We start from the raw sequence: 19,835 nt of genomic DNA, 5'->3' as shown, positions 1-19,835 counted from the left end.
CACCACATAGGCCAGTAAAATTGTGGCCCTCGATACCACAGAAGTTGGACAGCACTGATCTAAATCCTTATTCTATTTTCCCAGGTGTAAAAAACAAAAGAAAACGGGATTTAGAGTCAGCTGCCATTATTTTAAGGATTCAGGCATATTCCAAAATCAGATAATCTTGGCATTGGCCAAATCAGATATTGGAACAATGTGATATTGTACTAACTCAAAACAAAGTAACCAATGACCATCATACTAGTAGGAATGTAAGTCGGACGTATAATAATTTGTAATGTTCAGTACAACTGCCTTGTATCTTGTCCCTGTGTGACTATGTAAAATGCAGTAGATATCAGTTAAAATAAATTAAAATATGGGTTTGCTGGTTCAAAGTGAGCAGGGAACTCAGAGACCAATACTTTGGTGCTTTAATAGAGTCCTGAGTGCTGATTTTGTGTATTCGTCACCTAAGTGTTAAGGGACATCACACAATTTTCTTGTGGATAGTACGGGGGGGAGGGGGATATTTAGTAGATATAGTTTTATAGTATCTGTTTATACAGGCTATAAACAACTTTGGAGGGTGGTGATATGGGTTCTGTGGTTACTTTGCTAAGTCTTTGCCTTATCGGGCCATTTTAAACTGGCCATATTTCCGTATGATATCAGGCCTTGCCCTTTAGCCACCTAGGCATACCCCATGCAGGTTTACAATATATAAAACAATTATAATGCAAAATACTTTTGACTTTCCCAAGGTACATTTACTGAATTGGAAATTATTGGTGGTTGGTAAGGCAGGCTAATGACCCACATTCCTGTACTAAAACCAACTCTGTATAATGACAGTGCAAACTGACTTGCAAAACTCTATTTAAGAGGTATGTACACATGGATGTTTTAGGTTTCCTTACACCTCCATTGATTTATTTTAGCTTGCCTTACGGGTTTTGTTGCTAAGCTCATTGTAAAAAGAGGCCTTGTGGGTAGTGTGCAACGAAAACAGAATAAGGAACTCTAATGGAAAGATTCCTCTTGAGATAATACCATGCCAGTGTTTATTTGTGTTGCACAATTTGTACACATTATGGGGCAAATTCATCAAGGGTCGAATATCGAGGGTTAATTAACCCTCGATATTCGACTGGGAATTAAAATCCTTCGACTTTGAATATCGAAGTCGAAGGATTTTAGCGCAAATAGTTCGATCGAACGATTCGAAGGATTTTAATCCAACGATCGAAGGATTATCCTTCCACCAAAAAACCTTAGGCAAGCCTATGGGGACCTTCCCCATAGGCTAACATTGAGTTCGGTAGGTTTTAGATGGCGAACTAGGGGGTCGAAGTTTTTTCTTAAAGAGACAGTACTTCGACTATCGAATAGTCGAACGATTTTTAGTTTGAATCCTCCGATTCGAAGTCGAAGGTCGAAGTAGCCCATTTGATGGTCGAAGTAGCCCAAAAAACACTTCGAAATTCGACGTTTTTTTACTTCGAACCCTTCACTCGAAGTTAATGAATTGGCCCCTATATGTGTATGTCTTTGGGCAAGATTAACTAAAGGTGAATTACAGAATATTTTCAGGAAGGAACACTCATGTTTTAAGTTTGAAAATTGCCATTAAGTGCGTTATTAATCTGATATTTATATAACTGGCTGTGCTCCAAATGAAAGAGAATGTTATAGAGACAGTTGAATGATATGTCAGAAGAAAAGTGTATTTACACATTGGAAATTGCAAGGTTTTCTAAGAATTGATGTTAGGGCACCAGAAACACACACAGAAGCTATCCAAACATGGCTGACACCAAGTTGTCATCTTATTGTCCTGTGCATGGGGCTAAAACTTTGCTTGTTTGGTGACCTAACCTAATGAGCAGATCTTTATGGCCAGCTGTAATTAATTTGTAGAAATACTGGTGTTCCTATCAAGCACCTTTTGCAGGTGCTTGATAGGAAAACTTTCATGTTTGTCATCGATTCTATTCAGAATGGTCAGTTTCCTTTAGTCCCCAAGCCACAGTGTTTAAATTAAACTTTGGCTAATTTGGCATACATTTCCAAGGGCCCTATAACGTTAAATTCAAATCATTTTAACAAAGTATATTCTAGCGTTCTGCATATAGAGGCAGCCATCATCTAGATGTGTAGATACCACTTAAAGACCAACATTAAAACTTCTCAGATATTTATACTGCAGCAAACAGCCGGGAGCTGGGCTTCTGAGTATGTGGAGTGCTTCTCAGCAGTAGTCCCACCTAAATAAAAGGTTACAATTAAGCAGAGAGCTTAATCACAATGTCTAATCTGTGCATTTCTTTTTATGGGGATAGTTAATATTTAAATGAGCCACTTAAAAAGTAAAAAATAGGATTGCCATATTTAAAGTGTACTTCCACTTTAAAAGCCCCTGGTTTAAAGCCTCTTAAACGTTTAATGAAAATCACAAGACATATTAAACCTACAGCATATCAAACTTCCAATGTAAACATCAACCGTTATTCCCTACAGCCTGATGGGGGATTATTTTAAAGCCTACTGCTGCCTTTAGCTTTGCTTATGTGTTATGTGAATAGGGAATAATGAAAATTGGTGGGATTTTTTGTTGTATAATTGAAAGTAAGAAACATGGCACAGGTAACGAATGGCCTTCGGATTTGCATCCCAATATTTATTATATATTCCATGGCAGAAATATATATTTTGTCTTTAAAAAGTTGCAAATGTAATGGCAGTGATCTAAAAATAGCAATAAAGAAAGGAAAAAAAAATAATGTTGCTGTCTTGTGTTTTATATATTCCTTAGGGATTCTGTTAGGATTTTTATGATGTAGTTTTTATTTCTAAGTTACACTGTTAAAACTGCAAATAATTCACTCTTCAATATAAATTTTCATTCCTGAACCAGCAAGTGTATTTTTTTTGTTGTAATCTTGGTGTGTAGGCAGCCATGTCTGGTCATTTTGCCTGGTCACGTGCTTTCAGAAATAGCCAGCACTTCAGGATGGAACTGTTTTCTGGCAGGCTGTTTCTCCTATTCAATGTAACTAACTGAATGTGTCGCAGTGGGACCTGGATTTTTACTATTGAGTGCTGTTCTTAGATCTACCAGGCAGCTGTTATTTTGTGTAAGGATGGTGGCAGACAGGGAGATTAGTCGCTCAGAGACAAATCTCCTCTACTGCGGGATGACTAATCTCCCCATACTGCCTTCCCGCTGGCAAGAATACATTGCGGCGGGATCACTTAGATTTCCGAAGTTGCCACATGGGAAGGCAGTGCGGGAATACTAGTTGCCCGCAGCAGAGGAGATTTGTCATTGGGCGACTAATCTCTCTGTCTGCCACCACCCTTAGGGAGCTGTTATCTGGTTACCTTCCCATTGTTCTGTTGTTAGGCTGCTGGGGGGGGGTTGATATCACTCCAACTTGCAGTACAGCAGTAAAGAATGACAAGTTTATCAGAGCACAAGTCACATGACTGGAGGCACAAGGGAAAATGACAATATGTCAAGCCCCATGTCAGATTCAAAATTAAATAAAAAATCTGTGACAGTATCCCTTTAAATCAATGGCAAAGTGGTTGCTTTCTAAAATAACAATGGTAATATAATACACTAACTGCATAGTTCTTCCTTTCAAAACAAAGTGCCCCAACATGTTTCATTCCCACTTCAGTGGGTTTTCATGTGAGTTTTTCCATGATACAATGAAATAGAGTTTTTTAAATCAATAAATAAGCTAAAATTGGCAATTGTAGTTTGGTCGTGTTTTTTTTAATAATTTTTTTTTTTTAATTTTAGTAAATAACCCCCTTAATATCTGTACAATTTACAGAAGGAGGCACTTTACAATACATGAGCAATACATTTTTCCACTCTGTTGAATTTTGTATGCTTTTGTATGATCACAGAACTCCTCAGTGATTTCCAATACAATTTAGTATATAACAGGACATATATATTACACATAGTAAATAGAATACATCAGTGATACTCCGATTTGTGTAAAGCATGCATCCTTCTGATTTATATGAAATAGAACCTGTGTGACCTCGAATATTTGTATACATTTTGGGGTTCATAAGTTATGAGAAGATTGTGTTTGAATATGTGGGAGTTAATATTTCAGCTTGAAACCCTTTACCTCAACTATTTCTGTGAGGATTTAGCTCAGGAGAGACGTGTGTACCTTGAAAGTAAATACACTCATGATAGTGCCAAAACAATTTCAGTCTTTCTGCATGAAGGGTTACCATCTGGCCGCTATTTCACAGGCCTATCCAACACGTAAGACCCTGATCTGCCCTGGACCTGTACAAAACTCATCCTCTCTCTTGCTTCACTTCCCCTGATGCTCGAGACATCAGTGATGTCATAGCCCTGCCCCCTTTCAGTATAACCCCTTCTCCGTCAAGGACTACCCTTTAGTAATCTCCACTTTGCTGGCCTGTAAGTTCTTTTTAAAAAGGTGGAAGCCCTATCTGCCATATACCAGCAATTCTAGGTTGAGCTGTTTGATTTATGTTTGATATTAAGGGGTGTGAAAAAATTTCCTAACCCTACTGTTCAGGAAGTCCCATGGCAGTGACTTGTGGGAAGAAGGTATTCCTGTTGGCTCAGGTGTATTATGGCCATTCTCTGGCTATCTAGTCTATAAAAGAGGAGGGGATCCAAAGCTGACAAGAGGAGCGCTGTGCTCCACCAAGAAGAGAATGGGTGAGGTTAGTAATTCCCAGGCAAAACAAGCTCAGGGGCAGAGTCAGGGCTGCCATCAGAAATCACGGGGCCCCATACAGCAACATTTTCTGGGCCCCCTGGTCCCCACACACCCCAGATCCTGCCCCCAAGCCACACCCCCTCAAAAAAAACATTGGTGGTCAGGGCCCCCCCTATAAGTTAAAAAAAATAATTAGTGGTCAGGGCCCCCCCCTATAAATTAAAAAAACAGCGATGACAGGGCCCTCCCATAAAAGATTTTATAAAATCATTGGTGGCCAGGGGTTTAATAAAATAAAAAAAACAAAAAGATTGGTGTTCAGAGGAACTTACCTTAGTTTCTTCTTCAGCTTCTTCCGTTTCCAATTTTTTTCTGTTTGTTTTCCATTAGTTCTACTCAGAGAGCTGCAGAATCGGGTAGGGTGGATGGAGCTGTAGTTCCTGCACGTTCCTCCCCAGCTTCTATACTAGTAGTTTTCTCAAGTCCCGGTAGATCGACACAGGGATTGGATAGGCTGGATGGTGAAATTTGACCTTATCTCCCAGCTTATCCAATCACCATGCGGCTCTACCGGGACTTCATGAAACCAATAATTTAGAAGCTGGGGAGAGGGAAAGACTTGTGTAGAAGAAGCTCCACCCTTCCCACCAGATTCTGCAGCTTCCTTACAGCAGTGGGGTCGCAGCTGCAGAGCAGAGTACAGCGGCCGGGACAACTGTTCCCTTCTCCCCCCCCGATGATGGCCCTGGGCAGAGTTATAAAATGTGAGTTTAGAGCTTAATAAATAAACTCACCCACATTCTATTGATCCCTATGGGATTTTTAGAATTTAATTTATCAAATGGTGAGTTCTAACTTTCACCCAAAATACAATTCTAAAAATCCCATAAGAATGACTAGAATGAGGGTGATTTTATTTATTAAGCTCTAAACTCACATTTTGATCATTTTGCCCCTAAGTGTAGGCATTGCAGTGGAAAGGGAACCAGGCTATTTTATACTTATCACTGTAAGACTTCCACTGAGAGGATCCAGTACACTAAAATGTAATATCCATTGGTGAGACTATGCCTTATCAGGTTAGCACTGTGCTCCAAGTATAGGAGAAGGAAGAGGAATTCCAGCAGTATTACTGCAAACAACTTTTTATTCCAGGCAGTGGTATGTTTAGAAGGAACAAGCCTATAAAAGTTTCTTTTTGTACTTTTTTATGGAAATTTCCCCACAAACCTTGCTAGCACCACCCATCCATTTCACTTTCTGGCTCCTTACCGTCCTGGGTTGTATAGGAGGGTGCCACTCATTACTTTGCCCTATAAAACACAAGCCAATCCTAATCCAGTGGGTGGGCAGCCAGCAATTTGAATTACCTGACAATAAATTGGTCTATATTACCGTATATCCACAAAAGGATCTGTTTTCTGAAAAGAATGAAGATACACTTGATTATTTCAGAAACGGTACTAAAATTTTAATTGACTATATTTAGAAAGTTTCTTATTTCAGTATGAAACTGCATGTTTCTACAAATGCTCAAAAATCTTTACTTGACTGTGGGACTGTTCTACTTAAATAACCGTAATACACTGAATTTCAAATACTAGCCACCAAATTTGACATTAGCCCAGCTTATGGGCCAGGGCAGAACAGACATTAATGCTACTAACAGGATTAGAAAACTGGTTTAATGCTTTTGCTAGAATTTTTACTACTTCTCCATCATGCTATGATGAGCTTGCTGTTGTGATGCTTGCTGTTGTGACTTCTAAATGACATCCCGTACCTTCTTGTGACCTCTGGTGCTGCTTTGAGGACAAATATATACTGCAGTGCTTCTAAGCACAAATGCCTATTGCACTGCTACCCAGTAGGTATTTACTATTCCCTTCATTTCCTCCTTGATGCCCCTCTCACTGTGGCTTCTCCATTTCTCCCCCTCTTTTTGGAATGTCGCTGATTCAATGAAAATGTAACTGTTCTCTTCTAGTGCCTGCTGTTGCACGCAGACAGAGCTGCAGCCAATCTGCTCAGCCTGTTCCCATATAGTTTTCCACCACAGATGCTCCAGCAAAGCCGCTATATGATTCTCTATGCCTAAAGGACAAAATATGCTGGCTCTCTGTGTTTCCATCATCCCATCTTAACTTACATTTTCATTCCAGCTCTCCACTCACCTACTATTCTGCTGCACACAATCAGTAGCTCCAATGGGTGAACATGGGGGCTTTACTGCACCGTAGATCAAATAGCAACCTTTGTATATTTTATATATGATGCAACTATATATTTTAAATATATGATTCAACTTTATAGTTTAAGTTCAAAAATCTCTCTTCAGGAGCAAAGGATAACTATATTCCATTTATTTCCACAGTTGCCCTTTAATATAGACCAGAACATAATATTTTTGGTCCAATGCAAATATAAATATGCACACAGAAATTCCACCACATAAAGAGTTCACATTTCACTTTTTAATCAGACATTTTAAAACCAGAAGCTGGAATTAATGGCAACCAGAAATATTAGAACGTTGGAAACTATCAATATTATAACTAAATGAACTGCCACCCCTGTTTCTTCTGATCTCCCCACAGCAGAGGCCTCCCTGCCCTCAGACAAACTGCATCTGTAACTACCTTAAAAGACTCTGCTCCCCCCCCTTGTAAAAGCAGAGTTACATAGTGGGGTTTGTAGCCACCATCTTTAGATGCAAATTTGTTGATTTGATTTCACAAGTGTTTCTTGCTATGAGTGTGCCATAGACCTGTTATCCGATCATCATTAATAAATCTACCAGGTAAACTTATGGAAATAAGTTAATATATGACAATTTAAAAAAAAAAAAAAAAATTATATATATATATATATATATATATATACACACACACACACACACATATATATATATATATATATATATACATATATATACATATACATATATATACACACACACAATTACTAGTACAGTGTTCACTAAACTGCTATACATGCCCACTGAAAGGAAGGTTGAGGAGAAATTGAACTAGTGAACTAGACAGACCTGTAGGTAGACAGGCAGGTGAATGTTTGATAGTTCAGCAGTCACAATATGTAACCGGACACAGAAATCACAGATATATTATGGCTTTTAACAATAACAATATAACTTTTTAAACAGAATCAATCAGAATGGGATTCATACTGAATTATTATTATTATGAGAGAGAGAGAGAGAGAGAGAGAGAGAGAGAGAGAGAGAGAGATCTCAGGTAGCAAACATCCTATATCATCCATCGGACAATTTAACTACCCTCATTGAGTCACCACTATAAGAACACATCAAAGGAAATTCTGAAAGTGTTGTAATATTTCAATCAGTAAAGGGTTAAACGTTATTTCAACTCTGGGACTATATCAAACCACAGTGATTATCTTAATTATGGAGAAGGCTTGTTCATTACTGCACAATAACAGACACAAGACAAACCATCGGATTTATGAGACGGTAATATGGCAGAAACTACTGCTACCCAACATCGATGCTCATCAAATTTTCACATTTAGAGTTGGTATTTAGCATAAAAATGTTAATTCTAAATGGATGTTTCATGAAGCCTGAATTGAAAAACCACTCGGAAGAAACCTTTTAGTAACCGTGTTCAGAATTTGTGCCAAATTATGACAATTTCTTCTGGGAGCAATTTGCAATCATGGTTAACTGTTAGGGCAATGGTCCTGTAAATATTCAATGATGGGATCATCTGATTTAATGTACAACCATGAACAAATTGCATATGTGGGAATTTTATGGATATTGTTCCATATGCAAGGGTATTTAAAGGGGTAGCTCACCTTAAAATTAACTTTTAGGGCAGGGGCACACGGGCAGATTCAGTCGCCTGGCGACTAATAGCCTCTTCTGCGGGGCAACAATCTCCGCAAACTGCCTTCCGTCTGCTATAATGATTTCCGAAGTCGCCTCACGAGGAAACTTCGGGCAACTTTGGAAATCGAAGTGCCGCAAGTGCATTGGCGCAGGCATTTTCCCATTATGGCAGGGGGAAGGCAGGGGGAAGGCAGTTCGGGGAGAGGCTATTAGTCGCCAGGCGACTAAATTTCACTGAATCTGCACATGTGCCCATGCCCTTAGACTGTGATATTCAAAGAGACTTTGAATTTTTTATTTTTTAAGGTTTTAAAATTATTTCTAGCTATCTAGTGGTCAGTGTCCAATTTACCCTAGAAACCAGGTGTGGTTTGAATGAGAGACTGAAAATGAAAAGGGGAAGACCTGAATAGAAAGAAAATGTATAAAATGGAACAAAAAAAATTGGTTGACGGGATCAGCGAGCTGAAAGTTGGAAAAATGCTGGAGGAATGAAAGAATTCATAAGTAAAACAAAAATAAAATGAAGATGCAAAGAATAGGACTTCATATATGCAATACTATTATATAATAAAAGAACCTACAGGTTAATTACCCCTTTAATATTTACTCCTGCTTTAATATTAATTCAGCTGTAGGAACGGACTTGTTTCTTTCAACTGCTTTAGAGTATTTTGTCAATCTCTGCTATACGGTTTACTGTATACAGTAGAGCAAATCACCGGCTTCTCTGTACCTTTCCTACTTATTGATTTTGTTAACTTAATCACTTATATCATATTTTGATGGCATCATTTCTTACCCATGTACTAATAAAACCATAAAGTATACCAAAGTGTTGGGGAAATGGTCATACAATGACAATAACATCACTCTGAATTTGAAATGCTCATTCCTGTGTAGGTTGAAGGAACCTTCCCATGAGCTGGAATATGCAGTCTGGAAGCCAACATGCAGCAGCAAGCTGTGTTAAAGAGAAAGAGAAGTATGTTCTACTAATTCTTATTTAAATGCAAATTGTACAGCAAATAGATGTTGTATCAGCAAAGTGGGTCTGTAACCATCACCTTGTTTCGGACATCACAAAATATACTTGAAAAGCTACAATGCATAAAATTAATTACTAATTAAAATCAGTAATACAGTGTGCAGACTCCATGCCCTTCATCCAGTTAAACAGACATATATGCCACTTTAAAAAGGTGGTTCACCTTTAAGAAAACTATTAGTATGCTGTAGAATGGCCAATTCTAAACAACTTTCCTGTTGATTCATTATTTCTTTTCTATAGGTTTTGAATTATTTTCCTTCTTCTGAATTTTTCCAGCTATCAAAAGGGGGACACTGACCCGTCTAAAAACAAATGCTCTGTAAGACTAGAAATGTATTGTTATGCTACTTTTTACTACTCATCTTTCTATTCAGACCCTCTCCTATTCATATTCCAGTCTTTATTCAAATCAATGCATGGTTGCTAGGGGAGTTAGGCCCATAGCAACTAGAGTGCTGACATTGCAAACTGGAGAGCTGCAGAATAAAAAGCTAAATAACTGAAAACAGCAAATAATACAAAATTAAATCCCTATGCAAAATGACCTGAGCGCAAGATCCCTAGCGAAGTTTCGATAGGCACAAAGAACGCTATTGCAGCTTCACTAGCAAAAAGTCCCCAGTGTTCGGCGTCCACGACAAAACTCCGCATTTTAGTAAATTGGTGTAGTAAGGACGAATTTGCGCCTGACAAAGTGTGGCGATGCCTGCTAAGCTGACGCTTAATCTGCCCCATAGAACTTTCCAAATCTGCTGTGTTCTTGTGCATAAAATAAATTATGTTTCTGATAAATCTGTTTATATTATGGGGAAAAAAATAAATTAAAAATTCTAGCATATTTTGAAAACTTAGGTTGTGCAAAAAAAACAACAATGATTTATTGTTTTCCAGGGTAAACTAAAAAACCCTCCCAGGAAAGACCCCTAAAGTGAAAGAGCGCAATATGTTCAACAATGGTCTGGCAATAAAAGCACCAAATCAGCCAAGTTGGCTGGCAGTGAAAGGGTTAACCATGCTGTTATTTAGGTTGTTGTTTTTTTTATTAATGATTTTCACAATTTTATTTAATTATTGTGATTTTATTGCACTTTTAACCTTGTATTTTTATTCATTAGGTGTCTCTTTTTCAAATCAATACAGGTTTACTAGGGTAATTTGGACCCTACCAACCATAGGGCTAAAATTGCAAAATGGAGAGCTGCTGAATAAAAATCTAAATAACTCAAAAACTGCAAATAATAAAAAATGAAAACAAATTACAAATCGTCTCAGAATATCACTCTCTACATCAAGCCAAAAGTTAACTCCAAGGTGAACAACCCCTTTAAGAAGCAAAAAAAGGAATCCTGTTTGAAACATTCCTATATGCAGTCAGTAAAAAATTCTGATTTTACTTCCCAAGAATGTTACCTGTATCGAATGAGCCCAATAGCCTGTAGTCCTATGAGAAACCCCCAGCATTTGGACAGCATGATGAGCATAAACTTCTGGTGATGGAACCAAGAAGGGAAATCGTTGTGAAGGCCTGTAACGGAAGGTCCTCTTTGTTGCTACACACAGCGGCGTAAGATATTGCACAAAGATCCCTTTAGAAGTGAGCTCTGATTGCAGTTCTTTGGTGAAACCATCCATATAAAGCTGAAGAAAACAGACATGACAGATTCAGATATTTAGCAGGTGCCCAAGAATAAATGAAAAGTAACATTTAGTGATGTGCGGGCCGGCCCGATACACGTGGGTCGGGCGGGTTCGGACCTCACATCCCCCTTTCCGGGTCGCAACCTTACAAATGCCGGCTTCTGACTTCCGGATTGAACTTTTATAGCTTTGCGTCTGCTCGCCCCACCCCTTTTGTGATGTCATCGACAGGGCGGGTTGCCGTGGGTCTATAAAAGGAACTCGGAAGTCGGGCTCAGGCGGCGCGGGTGGAGGGAGGGCGGGTGGCGAGCCGGGGTTCGGGTCGAGAAACACACGACCCACACATCACTATAATCAATGTGTTCAGTGAAACTGTTGTCATAAGAATTCAGAATCATGTACAAATAAGCTGCATACCATGTGCTTATATACGAAAGAGATTAATGTGCATATAGTGAACAATTACCTGGCATGAAGTGTACATGGTCATTGGAAAGGCAGGCTTGCAACAGGACCTGAAGGAAACATTGACTATTGCTCCTCTTCTTCTTTGTGCCATTCCTGGTAGCACTATGTTTACCATAATTGTGGCTGCAGAAACACTGACATAGATAATATCCCACAGTTGTTCTTCAGGACACTCAAGAACACTCTGTGGATATTCTAGAAAATCTCCAATACAGTTCACCAAGATTCCCACTTCCACATGTCTCAATGCTTCCTTAATTGGACGATAAGCTTCGTGGCCCTTGCAAAAATCCACCTCAATAAAACTGGTGTTTACTCCATGTGCTGCATTGATGGCATCAGATACTTTCTGTAGCTTTTCTCTGTTGTTGTCAACCAATATAATATTCATACCACAGCGTGCCAGCTCTTGAGCATATGCTTGGGCTATGCTACCTGTGGCTCCTGTTGGACAGAGCAAAGTATAAAAGTAAGTAGATAAAATGACATATGTGCAAACCAAGAAAAGTAGGAAAAACACAAGTAACCTTTGTACCAGAAAAAGTAAAATTAAATTAAATGTACTAAAACACACCACAAACCTAGTAACCATATTCATTAATGATTGAGTTGTCAAGTTAGGTGTCGCGGTCATTAGGAATTAGGGATGCACTGATTACAGGATTTGGTTTGGGATTCGGCCTTTTTCAGCAGGATTTGGCTGAATCTTCATGCCTGGCCAAACCGAATCATAAGCATATGAATATTAGGGACAGGTAGGGACTCACTTAACTTTTTGTCACAAAACAAGGAAGTAAAAAAAAGTTTTTTTCTGCTTTTTCCCTCAGATTCGGTTTGGTATTGGGCCAAATCATTCATGATGAATTCAGGTATTCGGCAGAATCCCAAATAGTGGATTCGGTACATCCCTATTAGGGCAGGACTACACGGCTGATTCCGCCGTGATCCGGCGCGCTGCTCAAAATCGCAGGAATCACATTGGATGCGATGGAAATAAGGTAAGTAATGCCAGTGTACGGATCGTGTCGCATTGTTGATGCAACGCAATTGTCGGATGCAGACACAGCGCTGCGATCCGACAATTGAATTACTTATCTTATTTTCATCACATCCGACGTGACGCCTGCGATTTTATGCAGCACGTTGGTTCGCGGCGGAATCGGCCATGTAGTCCTGCCCTTAGGAATCACTGTTAAATAAGATTATAATTGCATAACATTATCTCATCGTACTGCCACATATATGGGTCAAATGTCTTGTCACCACTCCACCATATTTAGTAACACAAATAAATGGTCAAATTGCAAAATTACAATACTTTCGCCTAGAAGCAGAAGGACTGAATCAAGTGGGAAGTGCTGCTATCTGTACTTTCAGGTCTGCTGAAGAATCCCTCCTGCCAATAGGGGTAATTTGACAATTAGCTATTTTGTTTATGCAGTCAGATACAATGTGGCTGCCATCTGTGTATAGTCACATTTATGATCTGATTTCATAGCCTATATGTATGAGCTGTAACTCAAAAGAACGAACGTCAGTGCCCCAAAAACAGAACTTGAAATAGATCTTCAAGATGAGCTTGAGCTGCGGAGCACAGGGCTTTAGGGGTGTCAGCAATACAGGTTTTACTGGGGTGAATAATACAGGGGGGGTTTTAAAGTTTACACAAGGTAAGCAGTTACAGCAGGCAGACTTTTGTGTGTGTGTTTGGGGGGGGTGTCACGGCTCACCAGTTGTACTGTTGTTTCAGAAACAGCACAAAAATTTAAATTGAGTATATTTAGAAAGTTTCTTATTTCAGTATGTAATTTTACATTTAGAGGCAGATTTATCAACGGTCAAAGTGAAAATTCGATTAGTTTTTTTAAAAAAAAAAACCTAAAGAATTTGACTATTCACCACCTTAAAACTGCCGAATTGCTGTTTCAGCCTATGGGGGACGTCCTGGGATCAATATGGAGTTGTTTGCAGCCTTCCTGAAAATCAAGGTTTTTTTTGGAGAAAAAAAAAACTCGTATTGAATTCGATTCAAATTCGATTTGAGTTTGCGAGTTGATCCCATTCACCCGAGTTGAAACTCAAATTGTTTTTTTATATTTATATAAACTCCCATGAACTCTAAATTCGACCATTGATAAATCTGCCCCTTAATATTTAACTGCTGAACATTATATTTTAGTATTTCATATATTTTACATTAATGTCAAGTCACTCACCAGTCACTACAGCCCATTCTCCATATCGCCTTGCCAAGTTTGTCCTGCTGAGCAAAAGAGGGGTGATGTGTAATCTGATGAGGTTATAGCTTTGACAGATGAGTTTGAGACCTTTTCCAGCTGTATACAGTGCTCCAACCACAGCAAGCAACTCCATGTGACCCTGACAAGACCAAGCCACTTGACGATACAGAAGGTGAAAGCTGTCCACAGCCGCCATATTGATCACAGCCCTATAATAAGTAAATCACAAATCATTTCATATTCAAGAGCAATGAATATCCTGTAAAATATATCCTTCAAATAGTTCTAACAATGTCATATTTTTGTAGAAAATAGGTAACCCTCTGTTGTAAAATAAGGGACAACAAACGGACACTTGCAGACTGGTCACCAGTGGTCAGACAAGGAAGCCGATATCAGCCCAACTGGGTTTTACATCATAAGTGTTATGTTTTAGAAATGTTTATATATATGTTTCTCACACAGTCTGATCATGCATCAAAGGGATCAACAGATACATATGGGTATGATTGTAGGGACTATGCAATAGGTACGGTTTCTGTACCAAGAGAAATGAACATTACAGGGTGTGGTGTTTGTGCAGATGACCTGTAGATGTCACTGTGCTCCGACTTATACTGGTCAAGTTGTTTTTTTCCACGCAAACAAGTTTTTGAAGGTATTTTTCAGTCAAAGCTTGAATTTTCAAGATAAAAATAGAAAACAAAAAATTATACACTGGAAATACGCTGGAAATAGCTCAAATCTGAAAATAAACCATCTAAAACCTGTCGAGGTCAAATAGAAGTCAATGGCAGAGGTCCCTTGAAGCACTTCAAGCAATTAGTGTTTTTTTCACTGAAAACTCAATCAATTTGAGTTTTCGGGTTGTAACCTGAATTCACAAATTCAAGTTTTTTTTTTTTTTTAATCAGAAACCATTCAAGTCATGAGTTCATTTGAGGTATACAAAAAGCTCTAAAAGCTATAACCCCCCCTTGGTGTTGACCCTGAACAGATTTCAGCTCAGCCCTGTACATGCATCTTGACAGGTAACTTCATAAAAGTTCACATCTGTTCTACAAAACAGGTGTGTCTTCTTTCACGCAGGTGACCAGAGCACGCTACCTTCATATAGGTCCTTATGGGTTTTAACACAGATTGCATTCAGCTCCATGTCACCTTGGGAAAGGTGTTGTTACACAGGCAAGTAACAATACAGTAAAAGCTGAAGTACAGCAGATAAGGAAATAGGTGGTTCGACGTTTCCTTAAACCCCTCCAGCTGGGAACCAGGGCTGGACAATGGTTTTGTACTCATCCATACATTATTGGGGTAAAACTGCAAAAATGATGTGCATAAAGAGCTGCCTTTTTCGCTTAACTGTAATTGATGAAAAATATAATAGTTAATAACTTATTATTACATTATGGTACAGTAAAATATTCTTCACTGGCACCATACAAATCTAGTGTGTCCTTATTAACCATTTTGTTGATTTGCTATTATAAGCTGAATATTTAAAAATGACCAGGATTCAATAGTTTACCATTACAGTATGGGGTACATTACTTCTTATAATATGTAAGTGAAAAAACAACTCACCCACTTTCTACTCTTTCCTATGGGATTTTCAGAAATGTATTTATCAATGGGTCAAAGTTAGAGTTCACCATTTGATAAATGCACTTCTAAAAAATCCAACAGTAATGAATAAAAAGTGGGTGGGTGTTTTTTGTGGTAAACGCTAATCTAAGTATATACTGTAAAAGTATATAATTGAACTGATTATTCCAAATCGAACTATACTATTTCATTAATAAAAAATGCAAACAACTATATTTATATTGTTGCATAAACTTGTTTCTCATTGCTAAAAAAACACATTTGTGGTTTCCACCTAAAGAAGAAAGAAGGGTACAATATGAAGAGGCCAATCCACATAAAGGCATATAAAAGGCTGCTATTCAAAGTTGTTTCCGCCTACTCGTCTAAATCACCCAGTCCTTAGCCAAACCAAAAGTTTCTGCTTTCATATCTTATTTTACAAATACAGAGTAAATACAGAGGCAACTCTGTGTATAATACCCCAGAACTCATAGTAAGATTGCACAAAGTCATTTCTGTGTATAATACCATCAGAACTCATAGCAGCATAACACAAAAGCCATTCTGAGTATAATACCCTTGAATTAATAGCCAGATGGCACAAAGGCAATTCTGTGTATAATACCCCAGAACTCATAGGAAGATGGCACAAAAGCAATTCTGTGTATAATATCCCAGAACTCACTCTATCACTATTTTTTTTGAAGATTAAAAAACAGAATGGCTATTTAAGGGAAGAAAAGGGTGAATGTGGGGAAACAGAAGAGCCAGCCAAATTCTTGCAACAGTTTTGATAAGGAAATATTGGGGAAGTGAACAGAATAAGTAAAGTAATAAACACCATAAAATAAGTTAAGGGGGATTTGTATTCAGCATTCGTGTGCACAGATGTTGGGAGGGGAGAGAAAGGGAATCTGCAGAGTAGGGAAGTACCATCCTGCCTTATGGTCTGTTAGCCAAGTATAGAGCAGCTCCAGCATGAAGACCCCCCCTATCAGGACCCAGTCTGTGTGCCTGAGGGGTGGGAATTTCAGATGACTGTGACAAGCAAGGATCCTGACTGAGTGTTTCTCTGCCTGCTGAACTTCTACAGACTTCATATGCAGATTGGCTGTTTTAATTCTCCACCTCTCCTCTCCTTTACCACATGATTCAAAGCCATTTACAAACTGTGCCATTGCATTTGAAAAAACAAGGGATGGGGCTGCAGGTGTTCTCAACTAAAAATTGATGCCCTGCTCTTTGATGTGTTAGCCCTTTTTCTTTTAAAATTAAATAAATCATTGCAATAAATCTGCCTTTTACGTTACCAGATTGTTGTATTGCCTCGGCACCTTCCTTATACACCCTCCCTCCTTGCTTGCAAAGACTTGTAACTTTCAGTACTCTGCCTGAGCAAGTCCCCTTCCCCCACCTTTGTACTGACCGTGTGGAGCAGTGAAACAGATCTTTATGTAGCCCCTCTGTCTCCTGTACTTCACCTAACAATCAGCTCTTGACTGGTAGGCTGTAAACAGCAGACAGTGCAATATGGTGCTCACTCTGCAATCCACTGATCATGTCTGCTGTTTGCAGCCTGCTAGCCGAGAGCTGATTGTAAGGAGAAGTACAGGAGACTGTGGCTACATATTAAGATCTGTTTCATTGCTCCACACAGTCAGTACAAAGGGCAGGGGAAGGGGACTTGCTCCGGCAGTAGATCAGATGACTCCCAGACAGTAGATCAGGAGCAGCCCATTTAACAAAAAAATAGAGCGGGTAGGGTTTCCACCTGTTTGGTTTTGACCCGAACAGTTCGGGTTTTCTAAGTCCTTTTCGTTTTTCAGCTTTATGAAACCCGAACAATAATCTTTCTTGATAACCAATTTCTGTATAATGGATCCCAAAACATTCCGAAAACTGAACAGAAATTGAGGCATTTGCATTAAGTGATGCACTAACCCCACCCCGGCGTCATAACACCACTGACATCATTGTTCCTTCCTCTGATGTCATCATGCCCACCCCCATCATCACTGCCCGACCACCAATGCTATCTGCCCCTCCCCCTGTACAGATTTAGCCTCTAGCAATGGTGGCAACCCTACGCCTCTGGCATCTGCCCATACGGACAGATTGCCAGTCCATGCCTGCTGGGAACCAAACCAAAAAGATTACAATTTGTCTGGGGAACTGGCATTTACTGCTGTGTGTCTATTAGGGCTCTTACACACGGCCGTTCCGACCTGCGCTCCCCTGCGTTCCGTTTTTTGGCGTTCAGCCGCAGGGGAGCGCAGGAATAGACGCAAGTCATTATTTGAAATGGGGCTGTACTCACTCAGGCGCGTGTAGGCGCCGAACGCAGGAAAAATGCAGCATGTTGCGTCTGAACCTGCGTTCGGCGCCTACACGCGCCTGAGTGAGTACAGCCCCATTTCAAATAATGACTTGCGTCTATTCCTGCGCTCCCCTGCGGCTGAACGCCAAAAAACGGAACGCAGGGGAGCGCAGGTCGGAACGGCCGTGTGTAAGAGCCCTTAAACACCAAAAGGTGGGAAAGTGCATGGAGTGACATCTTCAATGATAATTAGACCAAAGTAAGACATGCATATAATTAGCTACCAATTAACCCAAACAAATCCACCAAAAGAAAAAAAATCTAAATAAATATCATGTGGCAACACTAAGATATCTTATCATAACAAAGATATACTTTTAAAACCATAAATATTCCAATTCAAAAAACCATTGTAACTTCATATAAACAATGCGCTATCTCACTATGTGTTACAAATGCTTATTCACAAAAGTTATACAAGAGAACCACTCACAGATATTCTACATGTTGCACATTAAGTCTCCATAATTATTATAAATTAATAGAAAGTAATCCTAGAAAATAACTCACAAAAGATCAGAGAGTCAGTCTTAAAAAAAAGAGTACTGCAGTCTGCATTGGCTCACAACAGATCAGTCAGTCTGTGGGAGAAATACTGCTGTGTGTGTGAATAGGCAAGGGGGTGTTACCAGGGGGTAGAATCAGCTGCAGCAGTTGCTATGGACTACTAGTGGTAGCTAGCTACCTTGTCAAAATTCAAGGCCAGAAAATACTAACTTCTAAAGTTCATTGTTAATCTCACATATCAATACTTAATATTAATGCCAAATTAGTTACATAAAGATAGAAAAAGTGCTTTGAAAAATAAAATAACCACTTGTGCAACGTAATGCTCAAAGTTAATACACTGACTTTACTTTAAGAGCTACCACCATTTAAATGAGTAAACAACCGTACATCAGTACAGACAAAAAAGATTTAACAACACAGAGCAGAGCTAGAACTGTGCAAAAAAATACATTTTTTTATAGCATCAACTTCAAGATACATAGAATTATAGTACTTATATAGCGCAACACTTATATTGTATCTTGCTCTCCAGATCTTGTGGAAAGGCAATAAATTCAAAGTGTTTGTAATCATAATAGAGGGCACCAACTCACAAGAGAAAATAGCATAAGATTTTACATGGGGTCTGCCAACTACTGTATTAACAGGACCAATATAAGTAGTCTATTGACAAACTGGGGCATATGACCACATAATACAAAGAATATACAATTCTATCAGCGGACAAACAGACTGGGGGTTCGTATGTGGTGTGGGATACTAGATGGGGTTAGCCACCTCTTACATATACAGGACCATAATAGTTAGTCCTCTTCACAGGGGCATATGACATCTCATCCATTCAAAAAGAATGTCAAACGGCAGTATATATATATATATATATATATATATATATATATATATATATATATATATCCAAAGTCATCTGTCACAGAAAGAGGTGTGTCCACTAAGAGTGTGACTGGATTCCCATCCATCACAATATTATCTCGCTGTCATCACATCACATAGATGGTAAGATTAATAATTGTACAAAGGCACATAAAGGGATGCTATACCATGATCATAAAAGACAAAAAATAAAAACAGAAAAAAGGAAAAAGAAGAAAAAGGAAAAGTAAAAGGAAAAGATATATATTCATATCTTTCAGTGTTAGAGCCAACTATAAAGCAACCACCACAAAGAATGTGCAAATTCCCAAAAAACTATAGCCATGGCAAATTGTAACCCCATATCACAATTCATATAAATGGCAGTAAATTTCAATAAAAAGAGGCATGAGAAATAAGTTCTTTCAGTCCCCTAGGGCTCAGGGTATCCAATCGATGTATCCATTTAAGTTTTGTTTGTAACCTTTCACGGGCACAAAGTCTATGATCATAC

The 19,835-nt window shown here is 38.8% G+C and overlaps 1 protein-coding gene across 3 annotated transcripts; it reads right to left on the bottom strand.

The window, feature by feature from the left end:
* Positions 1-8,702: 8,702 nt before the first annotated feature.
* Positions 8,703-18,542, bottom strand: hsdl1.L (hydroxysteroid dehydrogenase like 1 L homeolog). 3 transcript variants are annotated; one of them, XM_018257816.2, is made up of 5 exons: positions 18,452-18,542; positions 13,954-14,186; positions 11,736-12,181; positions 11,042-11,269; positions 8,703-9,544 (listed from the first exon to the last, which is right to left on the bottom strand). In XM_018257816.2, exons 2-5 carry the CDS (start codon positions 14,171-14,173, stop codon positions 9,470-9,472), a joined length of 969 nt encoding a protein of 322 aa, XP_018113305.1. In that variant the 5' UTR covers positions 14,174-14,186; positions 18,452-18,542; the 3' UTR covers positions 8,703-9,469. The 3 variants fall into 3 exon arrangements, with proteins under 3 accessions (XP_018113305.1, XP_018113304.1, XP_018113303.1); XM_018257815.2 differs by lacking the exon at positions 18,452-18,542 and adding an exon at positions 16,875-16,968; XM_018257814.2 differs by lacking the exon at positions 18,452-18,542 and adding an exon at positions 16,991-17,141 and having other exon boundaries at positions 8,704-9,544.
* Between the last annotated feature and the right edge of the window lie 1,293 nt (positions 18,543-19,835).

The sequence above is a fragment of the Xenopus laevis genome, chromosome 4L, assembly GCF_017654675.1.
Source record: "Xenopus laevis strain J_2021 chromosome 4L, Xenopus_laevis_v10.1, whole genome shotgun sequence".
NCBI lineage: Eukaryota > Metazoa > Chordata > Amphibia > Anura > Pipidae > Xenopus > Xenopus laevis.
Note: the sequence above shows the minus strand (reverse complement) of the source record. Positions and strands in the feature narration are given on the sequence as shown.

Bases quoted from the DNA above. Each gene is read 5' to 3' on its own strand.
- hsdl1.L (XM_018257816.2), bottom strand. From the start codon at position 14,173: ATGGCGGCTGTGGACAGCTTTCACCTTCTGTATCGTCAAGTGGCTTGG. The intron at 12,182-13,953 runs GTGAGTGACTTG...TCTGTCCAACAG, and splicing joins AGAATGGGCTGTAGTGACTG to GAGCCACAGGTAGCATAGCC. The intron at 11,270-11,735 runs GTAATTGTTCAC...TGTTTTCTTCAG, and splicing joins CCATGTACACTTCATGCCAG to CTTTATATGGATGGTTTCAC.